The sequence below is a fragment of the Varanus komodoensis genome, unplaced genomic scaffold (genome assembly GCF_004798865.1).
Source record: "Varanus komodoensis strain SLA01 unplaced genomic scaffold, ASM479886v1 scaffold18_3, whole genome shotgun sequence".
Classification (NCBI taxonomy): Eukaryota; Metazoa; Chordata; class Lepidosauria; order Squamata; family Varanidae; genus Varanus; species Varanus komodoensis.
The window spans coordinates 14,400,687-14,425,411 of NW_025335549.1; the positions used below are offsets into that span (position 1 = coordinate 14,400,687).

General features: G+C 47.2%; 1 protein-coding gene across 4 annotated transcripts in view; it reads right to left on the minus strand.

The window, feature by feature from the left end:
• The window catches only part of COL4A6 (collagen type IV alpha 6 chain), a 145,398-nt gene that overhangs the window by 56,608 nt on the left and 64,065 nt on the right, over nucleotides 1-24,725 (minus strand). For all 4 annotated transcript variants that reach the window (XM_044427517.1, XM_044427516.1, XM_044427515.1 and 1 more), the window contains exons 4-5: nucleotides 2,685-2,819; nucleotides 2,436-2,480 (exon numbers count right to left, since the gene is read on the minus strand). In XM_044427517.1, coding sequence (XP_044283452.1) covers nucleotides 2,436-2,480; nucleotides 2,685-2,819 — 180 coding nt within the window. The remainder of the gene's footprint in view (nucleotides 1-2,435; nucleotides 2,481-2,684; nucleotides 2,820-24,725) is intronic.

Here is a 24,725-nt window from a genome sequence, read left to right on the forward strand (position 1 = left end):
GGGGAGAAGAAGATTTGGTGGAAATGGGAATTGCATGTGTTCACAGCTACGGGCCAGCAACTCCTACTCCGTGCCAGCAACTGGACAACACTATGGATGTTTATGAGATGATTACCAGAGTGTAAACATCCCCCAGACAGCTTTCTTAAACCTGAGATGCACTTTCCAGACTCAGCATTTGCTTTGGGCTCAAGTGATCCTGGGTGTTGCCCCAGGTGAGTTCGTGACTTACGCTCACCTAACTCTTGCTCACACATTCCTGCATTCAGCAGAAGGTTGCTGAATGGACTCTCCCTCAGAAGGGAATTCCACCTGGAGCGTTAAAAAAATCCCCTGCACACAGGAAACAAGCATAGCCGGCATCTTTCTGATGGACAGATCTTCTATGCGGTGGCGGTGGGGGCGAAGACGGGAGTTCAAAAATGTCATTCCCTCCCAACCAGTCTCCCTGTCTTTCCTTGTTTTTATTATTAAGATATTTTAAAACTAATCTTGTTTTTACTCAAGAGGGTGGCATGCTGCACAGCCAGCCAGTTCCATTCTTTAATTCTTTAGTTGGGTTGAAAAGAAATATGTAGATGTAGATATTCTTTAACTGGATTGAAAAGACACACACACACACACACACACACACAGAGAGAGAGAGAGAGAGAGAGAGAGAGAGAGAGAGAGAGAGAGAGAGAGAGCGAGCGAGCTTCCAATACTGCCTTCTCTACTGAAGTTGTTGGGCAAGATAATTTTCTTTTAGCCTCTGCAGTTTGCTTCTGTGCAGTGAATGTTTTGCAACTGGCCGTGTCCGTCCTGGCAGTCAATAATCATTGTGCTGATTTCAAGGTGTCTGCAGACTGACTGCTTTATACTTGGCTCCAGAATTTTCCCAGGGATTGATGTCAGTCTGATGGGTCTGTAGTTCCCAAGTCCATCTTTTTTCCCTTTCGTGAAGATGGGGACAAGATTAGCCCTTCCCTAGCCCTCCATCATTTATCAAAGATAAGAGGCAGTGGTTCTATTAGAGGTTTTCTGCCACTTCTGCCAAAATGCCTGCACTACTGAGGAGAGCTTCGCCTGGAGCAGTGATTTCTGTCTGTAACACAGCACTTCAGAAAGATCTGCTTGCCAACTTGGAGAGACTGAAGCTGCAATCCCAAGCACACGTTCCCCGGAGCAAGACCCTTTAAAGTCAATGGGAGCCCTGCTTCTGAGCTGATTCCATTGATGACTTCTCGGGGAATGCTCACAACACACAGAAGACAGAAGGAAAATCGATGCAACCAAGGGCGAATGCAACCCCAGTTTAATAAGCAGCTTCATATATTAGTGAGTGCCGGATTCTGCTTTTAAAACAGCAGGAGGCTTTTGTTGGCTTTCTTCTTTTTTATGATGGAACCGATAGAAGCTGATCTGACGGGAGTGTTTCTATTAAGCAAGTCTTGTATATTCAGCTGAAATGGTATAAATTGTCCGTGCTCTGTTTCCAAACTCATGAACTTACCACCATGGGAAAAACTAAACAGATGCAACGGGGTGAGGGATCGTTAAGGGCCATTCAGCCAGCACATCTGTGGTTCACAGCACATAAACATCAGCGGCCTAACCTCTTCCCATCCCCCAGAGATCTTTCCTGATATTGCTCCTTCATCGTTGCTGCTAGCAGTAGGAAAATAAGGCAGGGGTTGGTCCCACTCCAGGACCTGTGCCACACCAAACGGACGAGGCTCTGCCACCTTCAGGGGCCATGGAGGAAGCAGCAAAGGGCCACCCATGGCCCCAAAGATTCAGTTTGGTGCCCAACTGCTTTGGATTTCTCAACCCCTTTGGATCAGGTTGTCCTGAGCGGGTCCCTTCCCTCCTTTCCTTCTGTTCCTCAAACTCAAGATGAACCTTTCCAGTGCAGTTCTTTTACTAAAATATCACAGATGACAGAAAAGTATGAGCTCTAAAACCTTCTACTAAAGTTGAGGGAGAAGCATCTGCCTATGTACAAAGTCGAAGGGGAAAGCTTCCCCTTTGTCCCTCCCTTTCAGTAAAACTTCTGGGGTTAGCTCTTGGTGCTTGGGGGCAGGAACACCAGAGACAGTCTAACCGGGACAGCGCATGACCCTCTGGAGAAGCCCGGAGGGCTGGATCCTGCCACAGGACTGAGGTTCAACACACCTGCCTTAGGTGGAGATGCTAGGATCAGGTGTGAAACCTCCCTCAGCTATGGCCCTTCTCCTATCTGAACCAGTCAAAGAGCACTGCGGACCATTTGGATACCTAGGCCAGAATTATTTATTTGGGTACTCCTTGGGCCGTTGGGAATACCGAACACCATCCTGAAGGGAAGAGGTAGAGTTGAATGCCAACAAACTGTGCTTATTCTGCGATTAAAAAACTACTACTGTACAGCAATATTTCCACACATACGCATAAGTATTTGCAACTCGGGGACTTACAGGAACGCCGTATATTCCTTGGAATCCAGGAACTCCTATTGGGCCCTAGAAGGACAAGAGGAGCACAGCTGAGGTACCTTGCTATCCACAGACATCATTAGCAAGATAAGGTAGAACAGTCGGGCCTGGTGGGCTGGAGGACATCGTCAACAAAATGTCCTCCAATATATATATAAATAACAATATATATTCTTTCAGGCACGCGCCATCCTGTTATAGGGAGAGGCTATCGGTTGGTATTTGGCTTACCTTATCGCCCTTCAGTCCCGCTGCACCTGGAACTCCTGCAGTCCCTTTCTCCCCCTTCTGTCCTCTCACGCCCTCAGGTCCGGTAAATCCTGGAGCACCCATCTGTCCTGGGTTTCCAATTGGTCCTGGCCGACCCTAAGAAGGAAGAATACATCATCTTTCAAAATGTTGCCAAAGCCACCCTCCAAATCGCCCTCAAATTCACTACGAGAAACTACCACATTCTGTGCAGGCAAATAGAATAGTTCAAAGGAAGGTAGCAAAGGTGGACAGACGGGTGGAAAAGAAGTTCTACCAAGAAAGGTCCAAGGACTGGCGCATGTTCAGCCTGCTCAAAAAATGACCGAAGGGCAAAGGGGCATGAGAGAATCCTGACGAATGTGACAGAGAAGAGGGCAAGGACTTGTTCCCAGCTGCCGCGGAGTTCAGGACTGGATTGAATGCACTAAAAGTGCAGGAGAGCCGATTTTGGTTAGATAGTAGGAGAATCCCCTTGAAGGTTCAATCATGGATCCAGCTACCTGGGCAGCTTTCCCCCACTGCCACCTGTTTCCTTCCAGAAGTTTGGGCCGACCACTCCCAGAATTCTTATTGGTCATGTTGGTTGGGGCTGATGGGAGGTGAAGTTCAAACCATCTGGAGGACACCCAGTTGTGGAAGGCTGCCCTAAGGGGCTAGGTGCACACTCCAGCCCTGGACATCTCAGGAGGTGATTTGTGGGTTTGTGTGAAGTTCTCAGCGGACTTTCTTCACGGAGCAGCGGGTGGACTGGATGACTCACAAGACCCCTGCAAGACTACGCTGTGACAAAAAGGAAGAGAGCCACACTTTCTAGCACCAACAGGATTAATTTGTAAATTTAAAAAGTAGAAGGGACACAGCTCCTTAGAGAGTCCCTGGAAAGGTGTCTGGGGGTACCTCATGAGCTGAAGAGCTTCCCTACCCCAGCAAGAACCCTGGCAAGATGCCCCCTCCACCCATTAGGTTCAGCATCTAGAATTACCTAATTATCCCCGATTATTGGAAGGGATATAGTAGGATATGACAACAGAGAGATACTGAGGGTGAGAAGGTCAGGGTAGAACTGGACAATAAGGGGAAGGACCCTGTGCAGCAAAACAGGAGATTCAAAGGTAAGACACAAAAACAGAATGTATGGATATCCAGTTTTGGGGATAACTCACAAAAATCCCAAGATGAGCCCATCTCCCCCGGAATCCCTGAAAGTCTTCTATTGTTCAGTTGGTTGAGGCTTCTTTTCAGCTCTTTGTAATTTCATTTTAAACTTTGGTCAGCTTATGTAAGATGAATGTGATAAGCAGATGTTACTGCCTAAGTGGCAGGAAACTGGAATTCATGACCCTGAGCTTCCTTTGGTGCTAAGATTCTGAATACCATATAACAATGCAATCCTGATGGGCCAGGTGGATCTGCATGCAATCCAGTGGAGGAGCAAGACCTTAAACCCCAGAGCCAAAGTTTAAGTCCTGCAGGGTGAGGGCAAATAAGTCCAGAAGCAAATTCTGTGCTATTCTGGCAGTCAAGGCAGTGCTAGGATTTAACTGAGTTTCGAAGGCAAAACGGCTTATGCTCAGCTAGTGTTAGTTTTTAATCCCTTTTATGGCAGAAGCCAGAGTCAGGGCTGTCTGACCTCTCCCACTCTACCCCATAAGAGAATTAAGTCCGGGGTCTAAAACTAACCGCAGTACTGGTGTAATCTGTTTCCAGATCTGATCACCAGTAACTGGTGGTTCAGCACAGTAACAGAGCTCCGTGGTGAGGGAATTAAGCATGAAGATTCTGTTTTCTAATCCTCCCACTACCCTGGGAAAAAAGAAAGATGACTCAATCATCTTATTACTTTATACAGGCCATCTTAATTGCACTTCAGGATTTAGCGCAGCACCCTGGGCTGCCTGCAGAAGCCCAGCAAAATGGTGCTTAATCTCCCCGGTAATGTTGTTAAACCATGATAATCTAATTCTTATGAATTTCATTTCAATCCGTTTGAAGTCTGTGAGGATGGCTGGCAAGAATATTTTCCAAACACTAGAGAAACAGTTGCCTCTAAACCATTGTCAACAAAATTGCCTTTCAGCCAAGCAAGCAGCCTTGCTTTCTGCACAATTAATTACCTTTCTTGCAATGGGAAACCCCCCAAAGTCAGGCCAAAGGAGAGGAAAGGGTTGCTTGCTCAATGGAAAGCGAACCCAGAAGGATAAAGAAGCCTTATCTAGCTACTGAACAGCTTTCCGTAACGACTCTGTAGTTGCATATTAGATTTGAGCATGAGGCATTCCACCTGGTTTCACCAACACTTGCAATGCAGTTATGTCACGCGGCTGCAGGGAATGATGGGAGGCGTAGATGATCGCCTCTGATGAGCACCAGGGTGGGAAAGGCTGATCTACCCTCTCCAAAGCGATGGAAAATGAAAAGCCCACTGTTTCAACATCGTTCGGAAGAGCCGGCAAATAGAAATGCACACCGCAGGTGTTATGTCTGGCTCCGTGGCAAATACATGCAGCATGCAGCTGTTCGGGAGGTGGAAGGACTGGTTTTCTTTGCTTTTCAACTGCAGAACATTCTCCCTGTTCCACAGAAGCTAACAGGGAAAGAATTTTGCTCTGCCTGCTCGCACAGAATTTATCTGGCTTGCAGAAGCACTTTAAAATCATGGAATAGTAGCTGGAGGGGTAACGACGAATGTGCGGTAGTGGCATAGGGGGTGGAGAACAGTGTGGGTCTCCCTACACTTCAGGCCACACTGCTAGAATAAAGGGGGGGGGGTGGAAGCTCCTGGTGGGCAGGGACCTGTCACCTTTAGAATGGCCCAGGAACACTGGTGGGAATAGATACAGAATGCCCAGACGCGGGGCCTGCAAAAATGCTGCTTAGGAGCAGAATTAAGGGCTGATGAGCATTTGTGCCTGCCAAAAATCCCGGGTTCAAACCCTGGCATCACCAGGTACCCTGGGAGAATCTGAAAAATGCTGGAAAACTGCTGCCAGGGAGACATCCCAAGTCAAATGGATCAGAGACTACGCTTGGTGAATAGCAGCTTTTTACATTGATGTTCCAGCCCACTGAACACTCCGATATTATGTAAGTACCACGCTTGGTCTGCAATCCTTTCCACTGGAACTAAATGCATGGATTCGAAGGCAAAAGCGTTGGGCTATATCAAAGGCCCATTTAACCTAAACTCTCATGACTGTTCTAACGACAATGGTTCTCATTAAAGCTGATTTTGATTGCTTTGAATGGTTTGTGCCCAGCATGTCCTGATGTGGCCAGAGAAGGATTTGCATGTTCTGCAAGGGTCCACTTTTACACAAATGTTTAATGTTGCCTATTCTTTTTAGCATTGTACTGAACAGCATTCTTGTATCAATTCCGTTTTTGTTTGTTTGCATTTCAATAAGTGAAGCACAACTTTTTATTCAACCAGTGTCAATGCACATTATGGAAACTCAACTTGGAAGAGGGTTGTAGTGTTGTTGTTTCCTACTTTTGTTATATTTGATTCCTTTTGCCTGTCAGAACTGCTTGTTCACAAGAAACAAAGCTCCTAATTCTTTTTCAGTTTGTTTGTTGCATTTTTGTTCTTGTTTACAATACTTTTTGTCCAACTCATAACTGGATGCTTTAATATTCCCAAGTGATCACTGGATATTCAGAGTGAGAATAACAAAGATTAATATATCATCTCCGAGATTACTGCTATAAATGAATATCAACAGCACAATAAATGGTCCATTGGCAGAACATTTTCCCCACCCAAGTCTAAAGTGTTTCCAGATGGGGTAATAGTGTGAGGTCAAGCTAGAAATCTTGCAGTCACTGGTTTGAATTGGATCTCACCTCCACCGCAAACATACTAGGTGGCCTGGAGCAAGCTACTCTCTTGGTCTCAGACCCAAATCTGCAGTCTGGGGAGCAACGTCCTGGATATGTACTGGGTACCCACTTGCCAGGGTGTGAGGCACAAGCACCGAGCCTTTTCCTGCTTGAGGACCAAATGCTGACAGGCAGGGCCAAAATGCTGAGAGGCAGGGCCAAAAGCAGAAATTCCAGCATGTTGCAGCTTAACACTCTTCCTCTCCGGAAAATTCAGGAATGGCTTAGAAACTGCCCAGGTGAGGAGGACAGGAAGGCAGCTGATTTGAGGTAGGTGTGTTCTCCACAAGGGACGCAGGACTTGAATCCCCCACTCAAGCACACACAAGAGTTGCAACTTGAAAACTGTTGAGGATATCTGAATAAATCTGGTTTCATTCCAGCCTGGATCCCCCTCCTTTTTTATAATGCACAGAACTTTAAGGGGTGCTCAGACAAGGTTGTCTCCCATTCGTAACCCTCCTGTGTTTTTCCAAAGCGTCTTCCGACTTTTCTCTTATCAGAAGCAATCGCTGATCAATACCCCAGGTTTGATGTGTCTTTTCCTATACAGAAAACACTGTGCAAATTCACTCCCAAGGAGATCAAATGGCCTCAGTGAGTCTCACCCAGCTCACCTTGGCTGCAGCATGGAGCAGCTCCTGATTTGCCAAGCAGCGCCATGCTCCCTGAGTGCACCTGCTTATTTCTCCAGGAAGCTCCATCCTAACAGTGCATGTGCACTGGAGGGGATATTCCTTCCTTGCATGCGGGCCAGTTTGTGGTTTGGGGGCTTAGTCAAGGCTGCGTGTCCATTTTTCCTCTGCCACTGTTGCTATGCATCCCTTCTACTATGGACTTGTATGCCCTTCAGTGGCATCTGCTTCTCACTCCCCTGTGGTCTGGGCCCTTGGGAAGTGCCCAAGCAGGCTGACTTTAGATTCCAGCCAGTGTGTGTGTGTGTGTGTGTGTGTGTGTGTGTGTGTGTGGAGGGAGGGAGATTTGTATGTGTAGTGAAGCAAGCGGGGGTGTGGGGGGGGGGACATTTTCTCCATCTGAGCCAAATTTGGAAATGCACCCAATGGAGTGTTCCTGAGCACTGGAAAACTTCAGCAACCAGCATCACAAGACATAAAACTACGAAATCTGCAGATGATTTATCTCTGTACATGCAGATAGAGAAACAACATCTAGATTTATTTCAATTTCGCAAAAAACAAAGTCGGCTCTGCTCAAACAAAACAAACTGTTAAGTTAATGTAAATGCTGCCTCAGAGCAAGGGAAAAGCTGCCCCTCCCTGCCACAAGCTAAGCCCCCATCCAGAGATGGGGATATCCATGCATTGCACCACGCGGCAAGAGAATTAGCTCCTTCCTCCCCTAGTGCAGCCCACCACCAAATCTTTGGCCCTGGGCATGCTTAGAGAGAGGTACATCCCTGGGTCAGCCTTCCCCACCTAACTTCACCGAGGTCAGTGCAGAATTCCACATCTGCAAACTGCTCCTCGTTCTCTTTCAGCAGGCGAGAGGGCAGCCCCTGCCTCTGCTTTCCTCCTGTGAGCAAACGGGTAGGCGAGTGCGATGCCACCATTCACCTGGCCAAGGGGTTGCGGCAAGATCAGCAGGCGCGTGTCACCCCGGGCACACCCCTCCCGCGCAGTGCGAGAGCGGCATCCCCGGGAGAGGTTGCTCCCCGAGGGGGACCCTGCTGCCTGAGCCTGCTGTCCTCGTGCCACCCGCGAGGATCAAGCTGGAGCAGGCAGCCGACATCAGAGGCGAGGGCGGGGAGCCCTGGCCCGGCTGGAATGCAGATAACTTGCAATTACACGAGATCTGCTCCGTGGACGGACGGCCAGATTAGCAGAGGCCAGCGGGTGGTTGGTACCTCTTCTTAGGGGAGAGGGGAAAGGAGCTCTTGGAATGAGAGGAATGCCGGGAATGCCGGGAATGCACCCTTGTTTTAAGAAGCATAGACAGCTAGCATGGATTTCAAAACACACAGGACTGATCTAAGTGTGATGGGATGAAACTCCTGTAAAAGGGGATGAATTCCACAATACGAACATAACTCGCGTTCACACTTCTGGGTAGTTGCATTTTTGGCTTGATCTTCCTCGGGCGAGCCTTTCCCTCTGACCTGAAAACCTGCCTGCTGGAACCGTGGCCACGCTCCAGCTCTGTGCTCTCCAGAAATCCTGGACTTCATCTCCCATCAACCCTAGCCGGACTGATCAGGAGGACTGCAGACCAAGGCTTCCAGAGGCCACTGGGATCGGAGAGCTTGCTCTATCTACCCTTCATCCATTTATCTCACTAAAACAGAATCTGGTGGCACTTCCTTCTCTCCTGCTCCGAAGCATCAGCCTTGCTTTGCAAAGCGGAAGGACCACTTCTGCACGGCCCCTGCCCTGCACAGGATGCCAGTAATCCTCCGAGTTTTGAGGCATCCCCACAATATTGTACCCCACTCCCCTTTAAAACTCCCCTAATCCCTGCAGGGAAGGCAGGCTTCAGGCTTCAGCACCAGCTTGGTTGTTTTTACTACAGGCCTGAGATACCGACCGAGAGGCTGGTGCAAAAGACCAGAGCTCAGGCATCTGAGTATCACATCTGAATGCGGCTCGCAGCCCTTCCACATCAAGAGCCACTCTGGGTTACCTTGCACTCCCAAAGGGGGGCATAGGACCGACTTTATGCTCTTGAAGGGCTGTCTAAACTAAGTCTGGCTGAAATATAAAGAACCAGAAGCAGGAAACGGTGGAGTGAAGCACATGGGCCACCCACACACAGTTTCCCCCACCTCCCCAGGGTGCCTTGTATAAAGTAATTATATCTAAACCTCCATCTATATGTACAAATTAGCATTCACCAGTTTATGCAAAGTGGTGTCCTCTTTTTTCCAACGATGCAACACCGGGCCCTCCCACCAGCCTTGTTCGTTTCCTCTCAGGGGGATGATTAGCTGGGGACCAGCATCATTCTGGGGAAATGAAAAGGGCAGCCACAGACACTCACTTGGGAGCGTGGCTGCCTGGGGACCAGCTTTCCAGAGGGAGCCCTCTTATTTCAAGGACCAGTTCCTGCATCTGTCCCCTGAATGAAGGGCCTTCCGGTCCAAGTCAAGATGGAGGATGAAGAGCTTCAAGGAGGAAGAGCAAGGCCTTTGACTGTACCCATCAACAGTTCCAGCACTAAGCAGAGGCACAGGGGTCAACCAGTCACGGTCCTTCCCTCGACAGGAAGAGACATTTCTTTTCCATTTATTCCTATTTAAGGACCTGTGCACAAACAGCACGGGTGTATGCTAGGCCAGCTGATGTCCTCTCCAGTGCCCACTTTTGGGGATGCATTTCCTCTTGCAAGTGGAGGTCCCACCTCTGAGTTTTGGGCCCTAGCAACAATGCCAACCAAAGGGACAATGGAATCGATATCAGCCTGATAGTGTCACCCAAGCCCTCGGTGCCGAAGCAGTTGCTCCACCGTGCCAAGGGGTAATGCCAGACCTGAGCCCCACCTTTCGTGCTGACAGGAGGCCCCACTGAGGTTCCTATACATCTCTTGCTTTCCCCCCTCCCTTTCTTCCCTCTTTCTCAACGCCTCCCCAATCTCCTTCTCCCACGCTTCCAAAAAGCACAAACAAAAGCTTTTTCGGAGCCACACAAAGAAAACGGCAGCGGTGCCCTTGCAGTGACTCTCCCCCACCCCACTTCACCCCACCCCTTAGCCTGGCTGGCAGCCCATGTGGGGGTTTTAGGTCCTGACCCACTGGGTAAAGGCTTGTGGCCGCAGGCCCCCTCGGTCCAAGCAAAGGCTCACATGGGGAAGACCTGGCCTCCTGCCCGCGCTCTCGCCGCCTCTCCAGAGGGGCCGCCTCACCTTTTAAAGCTGCTACTCCACGAAGTTTGTGCTGCCAGGTCACTTTCTCTGATGTTTGGCCTAACTGTGCCAGCTCTCCTTGCAGCGCTGCCTTTTATGGTATCTGCCGCACAGCAGATCCAACGCTGCCTGGTATACATCAGCTCTGGTAAGAGGTCATTCAAAGCCATTTTATCATTCCCCAGGCCAAATTGCTTGCTGGAAACTGTTTTCAAAAGCATAATTAAAAATGCTTGGGTACTGACTAAGCTGACAGAAAAAAATGGTACCTGGCAAAGCACCATCACAGCTTCGTTGTTCTCCTGCTTTTCATAACTTCTCTGCTTTTCATGCGCTCTCTTTTTCCTATCCCTTCCTGCTAGATGCCACTGCGGGGAGATGCTCCCTCCCTTTAATATGAAATCCTCGTGGAACAATATGGGTTTGTTAATCCTGGTGGTGCAAACGGCAAGGCTGTGAATGGGGCTGATGGTGGTGAAAGGCTGCAGGTCAAAGGCTAAACCATGAGGAAAGCAAGAAACCATCCGGGGTATCGCTTGGTTCATGGATTAACTTCACCTTTGCCCTTAAGGCTGATAAAGCAGAGAACAATAAGAAACTGAACCCTGGACTAGTGCTGTCCTGTCAGGGAGCCAGGAAGAGTCTCGATACCAGATCAGAGAATTTGCACAAGGAAACTTCAGTCAGATCTGGAAGCGTTTTTATCCTCCTTCCCAGCCAGGCAGACTCACTAGCCAACCTCGGTAGGTGAAACCAGCCCAGGGAGGGAAGGGACTTGGGAAACTGCCACCTGCAGGGCACCAGTTCACAGGAAGGCTGTACGGAGCGTCAGCATCTCCTGCCACCATCCAGATGCTCCGTGAGGTTGCCTTGATCTCACCTTCCAGTGAGTCAGAAGGATTTCACAGACTGGCAGGCCAGCTTCCCACCTTCAGAATGGATTTGTGCTAGTTCACATTTGCGCAGCTACAGATTAGTGCTAATATGTACTTGCACATTGGAGTTCATTTGCACAATGTTCACAACCACAAATCTGAATGGGCACAAGTCGAACCAAACTCTAGTTTAAAAAATGTATAAAGTGGTTAAGAGCATGGAACTGGGACTCAGAGGATCCGGGTTCAAGTCCCCACTCGGCCATGGAGCCAACTGGGTGACTTTGGGCCAGTCACAGACTCTCAGTCCAACCTACCTCACAGGGTTGTTGTGAAGATAAAATGGACAGGAGGAGGAGGAAAATTGTAAGCTGCTTTGAATTCCTCTCAAGAAAAAGAGTGGGAAAAGAGAGCCAGTGTGGTGCAGTGGTTCAGAGCATGGGACTGGGACTCAGGCGATCTGGGTTCGAGTCCCCGCTCGGCCATGGAGCCAACTGGGTAACTTTGGGCCAGTGACAGACTCTCAGCCCAACCCACCTCACAGGGTTGTTGTGGGGATAAGATGGAGGAGAGATGATGTAAGCTGCCTTGAGCCCTTTGTAGGAGAAAGGCAGGATACATATAGAAAAATAAATAAATAAATGTCAGAAAAAAAGATGCCCAAAGTCTGTGAAATACAGAGAGAATGGATTTAAAAAACCATCTCATCCCTCGGCATAACATGCTGCGAACCATCGGGAAGCAGCACACAGTGTAACTCATGCAAAAGTCCTCGTCCTTTGGTCACAACATTCAAGTAAAAATCACCGTGATGCATCTCCTGGTACCCTGAAGATGCAGAGCAGAATATGATAGAATTCATGCGTGACTGATGGAGAGGTCCAGTTCTGAAGAGCAATGGGAGCTTTCGCCACCTCTCCATCCTCATTTCCTTTCTTTTCAGCTAGATGGCCCTCTAAGCCCATCTAGTTCCGCCACTTGGCAAAGGGGGGGGGGTCTCCTCCCCTTACCCCCTGTCATCCTCCAGGGTTGCAATGGAAACCTTGGGAGAGGAGCTGCCCCAATCTTTGCACAGCAGCTGGAAATGGCAGGTGCGCATTCATGTTGGGATTTCTGCCTCTGAGATTGCATCGCTATCTATGGCCTCAAAAGGGAAATTCCGCATCATCTCGTTAGTTCTTAGACACCGTGTGGAAGCCAGGACTGCTCTCAAACTAGTCAGACCTCACCTGGAATATTGTGCCCGGTTCTGGGCACCAAGATTTAAGATGCAGGTAAATTAGAAAGGGTCCAGTGGAGGGCAACAAAAATGATCCAGGGAACACTGTCCTATGAGGAGAGACTGAAAGAAATGGGCATGTTCAGCCTTGAGAAAAGAGGCTGAGGGGGGACATGGTATCCCTCTAGAAGTACCTCAAAGGCTGTCACAAAGAGGAAGGTTAAGATCTCTTCTTGCTGATAGCAGAGTGCAGGACACGAAATAATCAATTCAAGTTGCGACAACCCAGATTCAGGCTGGACATCAGGAAAAGCTTCCTCACTGTCAGAGCAATGAGACAGTGGGACCAGCTGCCTAGAGGGGGGTGGTGGGCTCTCCCACACTGGAGACATTCAGAAAGAAACTGGACAGCCATCAGAGGGAGATGGTGTAACTTGGTGTCCTGTAACAGCATGGGCTGGACTCAAAGGCCTTCATGACCCCTTCCAACTCTACTCTTCTATGATTCTATGATTCAAACATATTTATGGTGGCACAAGCTTTCATGGTATAGAGCCCTTGGTGTCAGAGCTGGTGCCAGGCTGCTGGCAACAGTTTAAGGGATCTGGGACTAACAATTAAATCAGAAATGGAGAACAAACCATTAGGGAGGACCAAGCTCCTTAATCAAAACACTCCAAGAAAAGGGCTTCTTTGAAAAGTATCTCAAATGTGATATACTAAGCAGGACCGCATGGAAATTGAGTCCACCACTGGAATTCCCATTGGCTGAGGCTTATAAAATAAATGGCTCATTCCAATGGTGCTTGTCATCACTTAAATTGTATGTTTAAGTCTTTGGACCTTTTACTGCGTGGCTGTATTAACACTCCAAAAGGCTGTTCGTTCATTTGTTGGTATAAAGTGCACTTCCAGTCTGTTTAATCTTTGATGGACAGGCCTGATTGTTCCTGAAAATCCCTCGCCATACAATACAACAAAGACTTGAAGAGCTCTGTGGACCTGAGCCACTACCCACAATGCCCTGGGCTTCCTGTCCCTGTATGGCTGGAATTCATGACCATGCAGAACTGGCAATCCCTCACTAGGCCAGGGCTTAAGCTGGCCTCTTTGTACAGCAGCATCTGAGGTCTGGACGAAGATTTTACCTGTCAGGGCTTCGTGCTCATTTGCCCATTGACGAGAGGCAGAAGGAAGTGCGGCTGCACAAGATCACCCGCGGCTAGTGTGCCGCTATCAGCAATCTGGCTCTTGGCTGCGCTCTCTCCGCAGGATGAGGCAGCCCGATACGGACGATAACGGGCAGCTTATCTCCCCAAACCCAAACAAGCCACAACAGCCCGGCCATGAGATCCACGCCGCCTGCTCCCATGGGCAGGAGGGACTGAATAAACACTTTCACAACCGTTCAGTCACAGAAGAGGCCGACCTGCAACCAAACCCTTTGAAGAGCCCAAGCTTGCTCTTCAATTGTCAGTACTCAAAGAGGGAGAGAGAGGAAAGAATGTGAAGCATCTTCCAAGAAGTGCTTTCGTTACTGATCTGGAGAACAGCACAAGGGTAGTTCAGCTCCTCAAACTTGCTCTGACCTCGTCCAGATCTTGAAGGCATGTAAGAACCCGAGAAGGGCCTTGTGGAACCAGAGCAAGGGCCCATCTCTGCTAGTCCTCTGTTTCCCAGAGGGGGTGACCAGATGCTCCACTGGAAAGGCCAAAAGCAGGTGCTCCTCATTGGTTGACATTCAGAACTATACTACTTCTGAAACTGAAAGGGCAACGGAGCTACCCTGGTACCATTTGTGGATTTCTTCTCCATGAATCTGTGCAATCCCTTAAAGAGGAAGTATGGAAAGAGGCTACGGAAGGTCTACCTTGTAGTGCAACCATCAAGGCATGGCAAGGCAAGGCAAGGCAAGGCAAGGCAAGGCAAGGCAAGGCAAGGCAAGGCATTTCTGGTCACATCCAGGGATTTAGTTCAATCCCATATCTGAATATTAGAACTCAGGCATCTCGGACGCATTGTGAGCTCAGATGCAACACACCACACAAGCTTTTCAACGCAGGCAAATTCCAAGTTCAGCCAAGGGTATTTGCAAAACATCATTCCTCCCCTCCCCATTATTATTGGAAGCCGCCCCGAGGCTTTTGTGAATCGAGTGGCATATAAGTGTTCCAAATGAATAAAATAAATAAATTATGAGTCTGAACTCAACTACTGCTCATGCCGTTGCTGAGAATATATGACTAGGTTGGGAAGAATAATCTGTGAACGCAGCTTAGCAGAGTGGACTCCCAAGTGCAACCAATGCAGAAGATGGAAGTATTTGCCACTATCACTGGCCACGGTGAATTCCTTCCATCATGGTATCCCCTGCTGCTTGATTGTGGTGGCTAGCAGGGTAGTAAAAAATGTTTTGCAGGCTCACTTAAAAGGCCTGGTTTAAAACCAATCAACTAAAACTCCTATGATTAATCAGCAAAGGATTCTTTAACCTGACAGCCTTACTTATAGTCTCCATTAACAGAAATATTCTCTACGTGCACAGAGGTGGTCTTGGGTCAAGCAGTAATTACAGAAAGCTAGTGATAAATACTCCTATTTCAGAGAAGCGGTTGGATTCTGCAGCATTCCAGACATACTCTGTTCAAAATGTGAAGCCCGTGCACCACCTCTTAGCAACAAACAACCTCACATCCTTTGTCCCCATCGCAATGTGTGAGCAAACACTTCCCGTGTTGGTTTTGAGTCAGCCAGAGGGACTAACCCTGTTCTTGTATTTTTGACACAAAAAGAGAACGTTGCTGAAGCATGGAATGGAGAGGCAACTCAGCCTTCCTCGTTTTTCCAGTCTTCACTTCCAGGTGGAAAAGCACTGTTGGTAACCCATCATGGGCTGAAAAAGCTACCTGGATTTCACTTCCTAGCAGAAGCAAGTGAGCAATGATGCTAGGGAAAGAAACAATGCATCTTCGAGGTGGGCTAAAAGGAGAGAAAAGAGAAGGAAAGGCAGGAGGGATTACATGGAACTGGGATAGCTTTGTTCTCTTTCCCAGCCTCATTACAAGATAAGCCAGCAGACAAGAGTTTGCAAAGTATCTCATGGGGTGCTTCCAAAGTGATTGAGGCTGCAATCGGATGAATGTTTGTTTAGAAGTGAATTCTATTGAGCTTACTTGGTAGGTAAACATGCATAGGAATGTGTTGTGAAATATACAGCTTCTCTTTTGCCAGGGAGAAATGGTAATCTCAGAAACATTGGATTTAAATTTCCTCTGGTGAGAAAAGACGCACATTCATCTGGTTCAAACATAATAGGAGATCATTTTGCTTGCGTTGTAATCTAGCTGTACTTAACCTTGAAAAATTTTGCTTCTACTTCTAAACCAAGGAAAGTTCCCTCTGACACCTGAACTTGGGAAATAGTGGTTAGTTTCATGTACAAAGATAGATATCATGGTTGGATCTTGGTTTGTTTGGAATAACTACAGTTTAAACACATCACAGTGTTCCCCAAATCTAGACAGCACAAGTAACTATGGTTAGTTTAAAAGTGGAAGAAAATCATCCAATCTCCTCCTCACTGCTGAGAAAGAATCAACTACATGTTCCACCCCTAGAAATCTGTGGACTGAGCCTTGGGATTCAAGATCAGTGCTAGACCTTGGGTCTGGCTCAGACTAGGGCGCAGTCCTAACATTTGGGCTTCCAAGTTTCCTCTGCCCTGTTGGGCTGAAGCTGGAAGTACAAAAGGAATGCCAGAGGTGATCTTTGCCTTCTGATCTCCTGTGTTTTTGTGAGGTGGACTTTTCAGTCCATTTTGTGACTGTGCTTTGAGAAGGAAGAAAAGGAATGCCAGCTGGAGGAGGCCCAGGATTATCCACACCCTGGCCTCTCCAGTCTTCTCCCTCCTCTACTACCAGAACGCCTTCCTTTCTGAGGACCTGAGGTCACTCTGCAACCCAGAGGGGCTGCTGGATGAGTAAGAGGGATCTGGGAATGAGTCTCCAACTTCCCTTCCTCTGGTTAAAACACCACCTCTGACCTTGGAGGGGATTATAAGCCAACCTCTGGTCCCTGAGACATTATCCCAGGAATCACAAAATCACTCCTTCCAACCCTCAACCTTCCTAATCCTACAGATGAAATGACAGATTTAACTAGACTGCTGCACTCCTCATATTTTAAACTCAAGAACATGAAGGGTCACAGTTTCTGACATGGATCTTCACAGCAAAAGCTTATGCGTCTTTATTTTATTGCACTTTTAGGATGTTCTATTTTGACATAAACTGACTTTATGCTTTACACTGAGCTTTACATCAGCTTTACACTGAGGTGGGGGGCATGGAAGTGGAAGGAAGGGATGAATGAATGCTGGACATGGTATGCACTGGGTCCCAGAAGGATAATTTTAACAACATCCTTTCTTTGTAAGCTGAGATTCAAGGGAGGAAAGCAAGCAGAAATTAATAGGTCCTCCTGCACAATCGAGTAACCCCCAGTGGTAACGACAGCTTCTGCCAGTGAAGAACTTTTTTCCCGTCCATCCTGTAAACATGGAAGGGCTGCATTCAACAGGAAACACTTAGTCCAAAATCAACAGAATGGGGGACAGCAGTCTCTTCTGACTGTATCATTTCTTCTATTCCAGAGTCCACATACACTGGCTGTTGTCTCTGTAGTGAAAGGGTGCTACACACTCACAAGAGGGACTTGTACCAGTGATTCACAGAACCTCAAGGGTGTCCAGAATTGCAAAATAAAAACTGCCTGTGGGGAGGGCGCACCCGAAAACAGCCCAGTGAAGACAGATGGTTCAGCAGCCATGGGATGCAAATTTGTGCGGAAACAAGCCCCTCCGGAACATCAGATGGCAGGAGGAATGGAATGCTTTCCCTGGAAGAAGAAATGGCCGGAGGACTGCGATCGATGGACATGAAGTTAACCATTACCGTAAGGTACCACCAGCTTGCATCCTTCTGATTGCAAGCTGGTGGTACCTTGCAATACTTCAAAGGAGAAGTCAATCTGGATCCAATTGCATGAGTATCTACACACATATGCACACCAGAAGTGGAGAATGTCAGGCCTGAGCCCCAGTCCAGCCCTCCAAGTTTGCCTAGATGGCCATGCCTCCTCCCCTGGGTTCGACCCCCAGTTTTTGGAAGCTCTCCCCCATTCCGGAATGTTGAAATGCCTCGCCCAGCCAATGTCTCTGTTTCTTGCTGACAGTATGAGCTTCAAGCTACAATACACTTGTATTTTCAGCCCCACCCTTTTGCCTGTGACCCCTCCCTCCAATGAAATGCCGCTCATCTCCAAACTTGGCCCCCAACCTAAAGGCATTTCCGCACCTGTGATATTCTCTCTTCCTCATACACACACAGTCCCATAGCCACTTTTCTGGGGGCCAGTGACATGGAATTCAGGGAGATCAACTTCTAAGTAGGCAGGTCCAGCATCGTACTGTTGAGCACATGGGTGCCTCCCGCTTCAAAAATTCAGTTTGCTACTGCCACCATCTCTGGGTTATGCAAGTCATTATTTGTTTTTTGGCACCAGGCTAAGACCTTTTTATTTAAACTTATTTTAATTGCTAAATTATTGTATTTATTAGGATTTTAAAATTAGCCAAGAATGCACCGGGGGGGTTTTAATTTTTTTTTCTTTTAAATTGTTATATTGTTATTGTTTATGTATGTTTTTGTGTATTTTTTGTGAGCCGCCCCGAGGCTTTGTTGCAATGGGGGCGGCATAGAAATGTTTTAAATAAATAAATAAGTACTCTCATACCAAGGGAATGCATACAAAGCCCGAATACCTCGACAGCGTTCACTCTCCCAGGCAAGACAGGCGGTAAGTCCAGACCAATTAGTGCATGAAAACGTCGAATTCTTCTTGCCGCTGTGTGATAAAGCTAATGATACAAAACCACAGCACTGAGGCCCTTCGAGATAATGGAGCTTTTTGGCCACAACCTGAGACAGTCAGTCGTAAGCCGGCATCAGTTCTTCAAATGCTGAGAGATGCTTGTGCAACTGAAGTCAAGCACTGTTCAGCTCTCAGTGGCCAAAGGATGCTTTCCCAGAAAACACCATGCTTTAGGATTCAGGCCTTCTCCACACGATTTAATTCTCTCCTCGCCATTCTCGGAGAGGAATTATTTGGTGTTTTACCAGCTGGTGGGTCTTTTCCCCAATGTTCTAAAATGCTGACAGGCCTATCCCTAAGGCTTAGTTCCTGGCAAAAGAAGCTGCACTTGCTCGCCTTTCTCCTCCCTTCCCTGAGGTTCTAGCCCTGCAATAGGATGAAGGGCGTGGGAGACCACTCCAGCTGGCCCTGGGTGGCAGGTCCCCCTCCAAAGGCCTGAAGGGCAAAGCCAAGAGTGCCTCCTAATGGATTTCGAGTGGCAGTCAGCCACACAACACGTATTGTCCTTTACTGGCTCGCTAGCCCGTGTGCTTCCATTTGGCATATCACATATTGCTTTGGGACATGTTCCGTTTGACCTGCTCAATACCACCCACCTGCACCAAAGTCCCTTGAGCTGCCGGTCTAGAGGGACAGCCAAAACCATCAGTACTGGCTGGGTTGGTATTCTGGAAGTTGGAGGCTGAAGCCCAGAAGGGCTCTTCAGGGGATGTTAGAAAAGAGAGCAGAAGCAGCTTCTCACAAAGGGAGGCTGACAGTCTGTAGGGGCCCCTTTCACATGGCTGTGCCTGCTGGTTTCAGGGCTTCTTCCAGGGGTGTGCTTACAGACATGGTGTTCTACTTCTCCTGGCCACTTGGTGAAGGCCTTGTGGTGGGAGCAAGGATCTGCTCTATGGGTTTCTCCAAGGCAGTACAAAAAGCTCGGGAGTCCATTTGTTGATTCCGTTTCCTGGTGCTGTGGGGACACTTTGTGAAGAAGGCTTTGGAGGTGATGCACTGCCAGGGGAGAGAAAGGAAAGGAGGAAAACTCAGAGAAAAGAGGAAAGAAGAAGAGAAAGAGAAGGAAGGAAGGAAGGAAGGAAGGAAGGAAGGAAGGAAGGAAGGAAGGAAGGTTGGTTCTGCTTAGTATCAAAGGAAGGAGGAGAAGATTAATAATTTTTATCAAAATGGTGAGGTGAAAGACCACTCCAGGTGTTGTAGCAGTTGAAAAGAAATTGGGAAGAAGGGGAAACCACTTGGAAAACATGCACGGAGAAGGTGGGTGGGAGTCCCAACTGAATGTCATGTCACACTAGAAAGTTCCAAATGACTATCCTGTGAGTCACAGAGACCACAAGGAAGAATTTCAGATTCTGCCAGAATACGAGTGCAACTAAACATCCATTCCCACCCATCCCCACTGAGGAAATTGGGACACATTCATCATTCTAATAATTTGTTCTCGTAGAGCTTGCTGGCCTCGGGGTTTGGGATTTTGGGCAGAGATTTCCAGGCACCCTGCATCCAGCAGCCATAAATATTTAGGAAGTGAAATTTAAACCAGTTGTGTATATCTTTATGCCATGCACAGAATATTTGGAACTGGTTCAACCACATGAAGCATTTTCAGCATGGATTTCCTATATTACAGGCAAATCTATATCAGCCACCAACATATTTCCTCTGGATTTGGAAGCCCTTGTCCTTCCAGAAGCAACAATGGAAAACAACTGGCAAATGAAATGAAATGAAATGAAAACCCGGAGCTTAGCAATAAATCCCCCCGGGGTCTGCCAGGTGGAACTTTGTGGAATCTGTCCAGATGTTTGCAGCTTGAATGGGCAGGTTGAAAAGAAATGCTTGGAGGGCATTCGGTGAGAGAGCTTTGTCTACACAACTGTTGGACACCAAGGCTTCTCCGATTCCCAGATACAAAACCTGGCGCAGACTCTGTGTGCCTAAACAGAAATTCCACTCCCTTTAAAGCACCAGCTAGCTCCAGAAAGGGGCACCAAGAAGCCTTGCAAGACTTGGCCACAGTTGTGTGGAGACATTTCCACACAGCTTGGAGTTGCACCCAATAAAGTCTGTTTATTGGGTCTGTTTAAAGTCTTTTGCTCCCAGACAGGGCAAAAGAACCAGCCATTCAGCCACAGGGCATTTCTAAGGGCAGGGTGGGTAAAAAATCAATTTATTTAAAAATAAACTTGGAATGCTACATTTTAAAAATGTCATATTGAACTTCTGCTTCAGATATATGCATTGTAAATACAAAGTATCTCTTCAAAGAGAACCTGTTAACAATCTGAGTTATGTTGGTACCCAATAAAATTGAAGTAAAGCAAAGTTTCTGGAACATGAAAATCCTTAAAAACAAAAACAAGTTATTCAGATTTTATATGCCATTAATTTAAACCATATTAACATAAACAAGCAGTCCAGTTTGCACTAAACTGAGGAAATAGATGAAGCACTTTCAGTCCTTGATTCAAATTCATGATTTAAATTGGTGTTGTCTTCACACCAATTTATATCCTGATGTAAATAGCCTTGATTCAAATCAAACAACCCTGTCTGAAGCGGCCAAGGCTGTGGGAATTTCAGTCCAGGACTACCACTGCGATACTTTTTCAGCAATTTAATTCAGCATTCCCCTTCCTGGACCTGCCAGATGTCCTATTTCTGGAAGACACCACACGGGGAATGGTGGATAAAGTGTTCCATGAACTGCGGTCACACACAGTCCATTTGCCATGTCCAGTGGAAGGGGGAATACGGCCAAAAATTAGACTGTTGGCCTAGATGGAAGTAAGGTTGCTCTGGGATTCTCCTTGGTCCACTTCCGAAAGCAAACAGACCTGATGATTCCGAGACTAATACACAAATTTCACACTGAGTTTTGCAATGCAAATCTTTGCTCAATTCAAAAAACAGAAGTACAAAAGAACACCATTCAGAAATGGGCGGTGCTGGCCCCGGAATGCTGAGAGCTGTGGGACTATTTTCTTTCTAAACACGTGCAGGATTGTGGCCCAAGTCTGTCGTAACATCAAGGCGGTAAGCAAAGGACACATGGTCTACAATCTGCTAGTAACTCAGTTCTTGGAATAATCAGGTGACCCACCACCCCAGGATAACTTATCTTATCTCCCCCTGCCCTCTGGTGCCCTTTGTTCTAAGCTATGTGCTCAGAGATCTTTCACTCCGTGTCAGGAAAACACGGTCCCTTTGTCCAATGCGGTTTAGGAGCACCTTTCACCATATGTCCAGCACAGACTGTGCTAGCCCACTGCTCTCCAGATGTGCTGGATTGCAACCCCCACCAACCCCAGCAACCTCTTGTAATCCAACCCATTGGAAGGATACTAGGACGGGCAAGTCTGCCCTACTGCATCGAGCGAGGGCATATAAGGGTATTCCCATCCCGCACTCCCGTATTTCAAAAGGAAAGTTCCTGTGGAACGACACCCTGGGAACATTTCTTCGTGATCTGGGAGTTTAGACGCAAATCTTCCCGTTAAGTCCTGCCAAAAGGAGCCCAGGTGTTCTGCGTCTCAAGAATGCAGCAGTGGGTTGAGCTCCCAAGTAAACAAACTCAGTTTTTAATAAATATTAAGAGTAGGCAAGTCTCGTCAGCAGAGCTGGTATTCTCACTGCATTAAGCCCAATTCCTTGCATGACACTGTGTTAGTACAACTCTTCACTGTTCATAAATATTTGCTGATGTACTTTGCTGATACCTCAATGTACAGAAACCAGCGCAGGAAGGCTTGGGTGCTTGTCTGCCCATGGAGTCATATTTTATGGGTGACTCACCCACTGGCAGAGGGCTTTCTATATGGAAGAGCCTCTTCTGATCCAGAACAAACACAGGGATGAGACGGGAACACACAAACATTGGCTAGTACAGAAGAATTTGAAGCACAGATGGTAAGAGTCTCTTCCTGGATTCTAATCCTCATCCTTTACCGTCTGATGAAAAGGAAACCAATGCAATGAGGAGATGTATGCTGAGATATGTGTTGAATCATCTCAAAGTGCACAAGAGAATAAAAAGGTTAATATTCCCGTATTTTAAAAATAATTGGCTGGCTGAGGGATGGTTGTTCTGGTTTGTTTCTGCTGGATGAAAAGTTTTCTGAGTGTTCCTCTGCCTTGGGTGGGTGTGACCCAAATTCAGTCTCTTGCACTCGTACATTAGGCATGGCATCAGCACTAGGACCCCTGGGCAGTTCCTGGGATCCACGCCCCAGTGTGGCCATGCCGGCTTCCCAATGCTCCCTAGACCGGAGTGCTGAACAGCTTCCCTTTACATTTCCCAGAGTGCCTGAGAACAGGGGCATGGAATGAACCTCCTTGAATGAAAGAATTCAACTTTGGTCATGTTGCCGCCTAAGTCTGCCAGGCTGCTACCAGGGACGGCCCTCTTTCATTCTCCCAAGGAAGCAAGTGCCTGCTCTGATGGCATTCTGTCCTCAGGCAAGGATTTCTTTTGCTTCCCCAGCTTTCAAATCCAACCTGCTTTCTCTCCACCGGATGCTTTTCATTTAATTTCATTCTGTTTCTGCTGAACACTTCGTGCAGCGCTTTGAGACAATATTTATTGTTGCCGTGATCTTCTTTCTCGGCAAGCTGCCTTGGGAACATCATGAAGGGGACAGTATCAACCCACCTTCCCCAACCTGGTGACCTCCAGATGTGTCGGACTGCAACTCACAGCAGTCCAGACATGATGGACACATCTAGGGAGCACCTGGGTTGTGAAGAATGGACATCTATCTCTCTGTAAACACCTTGCGCACATCTTCGTTCGAGGACAATCATGTCAACCCATTCAGACCTAAGTCCCACCTTAAATTCCAACCTGAAGTACAGGACCCACACTGTAGTTTTATATTATATTGTATTGTATTGTATTGTATTGTATTGTATTGTATTACATTATTACAATTTCTTACATTATTTCCTTATATTATATTAAATTTATAGGGATATATTTATTATATTCCTTTTGTTATATATATTATTTTATTTATTTATTTATTTATTTAGGGGACTTCTATGTCACCCCATTCGCCGAAGCCTCGGGGCAGCTCACAACCATAAATAAAATTTATTTCCATCTTGTGTTGATCCAGTGCCAAGGAGAACCAAGATGTCTACACCTTTCATAGGTGCAAACAAAAGGTACTTCTTGCATGCATAGCCAAGTAAAGCTGCAAGTCAGCAAAACTGCAGATGGCAGCCGGCACCTATAATCACTTGTAGGTCCTGAGTCATCAGCTGAAGAAGCCAACACTGTTGGGCACAGGCTGTGGCAGATCTAAAGTCTAACAAGAGCAGCCAAATGTCTCACAGCTCAGAAATACCTGAAGGAAGGAAAATGTCCCTCTGAGCATGTGTGGAATTCATCAGCAATGAGCCACCACAGGTCATCTTCCAAGACCTGGGCTTAAAGGAGTGGGGTCTGCCTCTCAGAAGGTGTTACTTCTTGGGTAAAGTAGCATCCAGATACCTTCCTACAGGATACCCAGAGTGGATGCCTCTTTGTGTGGCTCCGCAACTAAACTTCGGGTAGAAAAGGCAACGATTCTATCGGTCCCCTCTGCCCGGTAAACTTTGCAGTGCTTTTCATAGCCCAATCAGCTGAAAGTCAGGAAAACCACACAAACCACAACACTCATTAACTAATCAAGCTCTGATGAAGAACAAATTCTTGCCTGGAGATTTTCCCCTCCTCTCCTGCAAAGCAAACTCTGGACCCGGACTGGTAGTGTTGGTGGGAAGTGCTTAAATGCCTCTCTGGGATTCTAGACCCTGCTCTTGCATCTACTGTTTGCTTAATGCCAGTTCCCAGGCCAACTTTTTTTTTAAAAAAATTAACTAAATACCGAAAGAGAGAGAGAAAAAAAGAATACTTAAAAGTTATCTTGGCAGAACAGACCAGAGAGAATTAAAGGGAAAAAAACTCAGGATAAAGATTTCTCATAAATGATGGCAAAGGGAACAAGATGCAGAGTAAATTCTTTATATGGCTTGAGCATTTTTAGCAGTGCAAAGGCAACCCACAGCTAAGAGGAGAAACTGTCTAATGAATCTGAATGCAGGGATCCACTCAGGTTACCAGATGCCACAAACATTTCTCAAGGTTAAGCCACAAGAAGATTCCGTTCAAAACCTATCAGGCGCCCTGGACTGCTTCCCTGAGATAGAGTGCCAGGTTCATTCCCCAGGAACCTCCAGTTAAAAGGACCTAGGGTAGAAGGGGATGCCTTTGGGGAT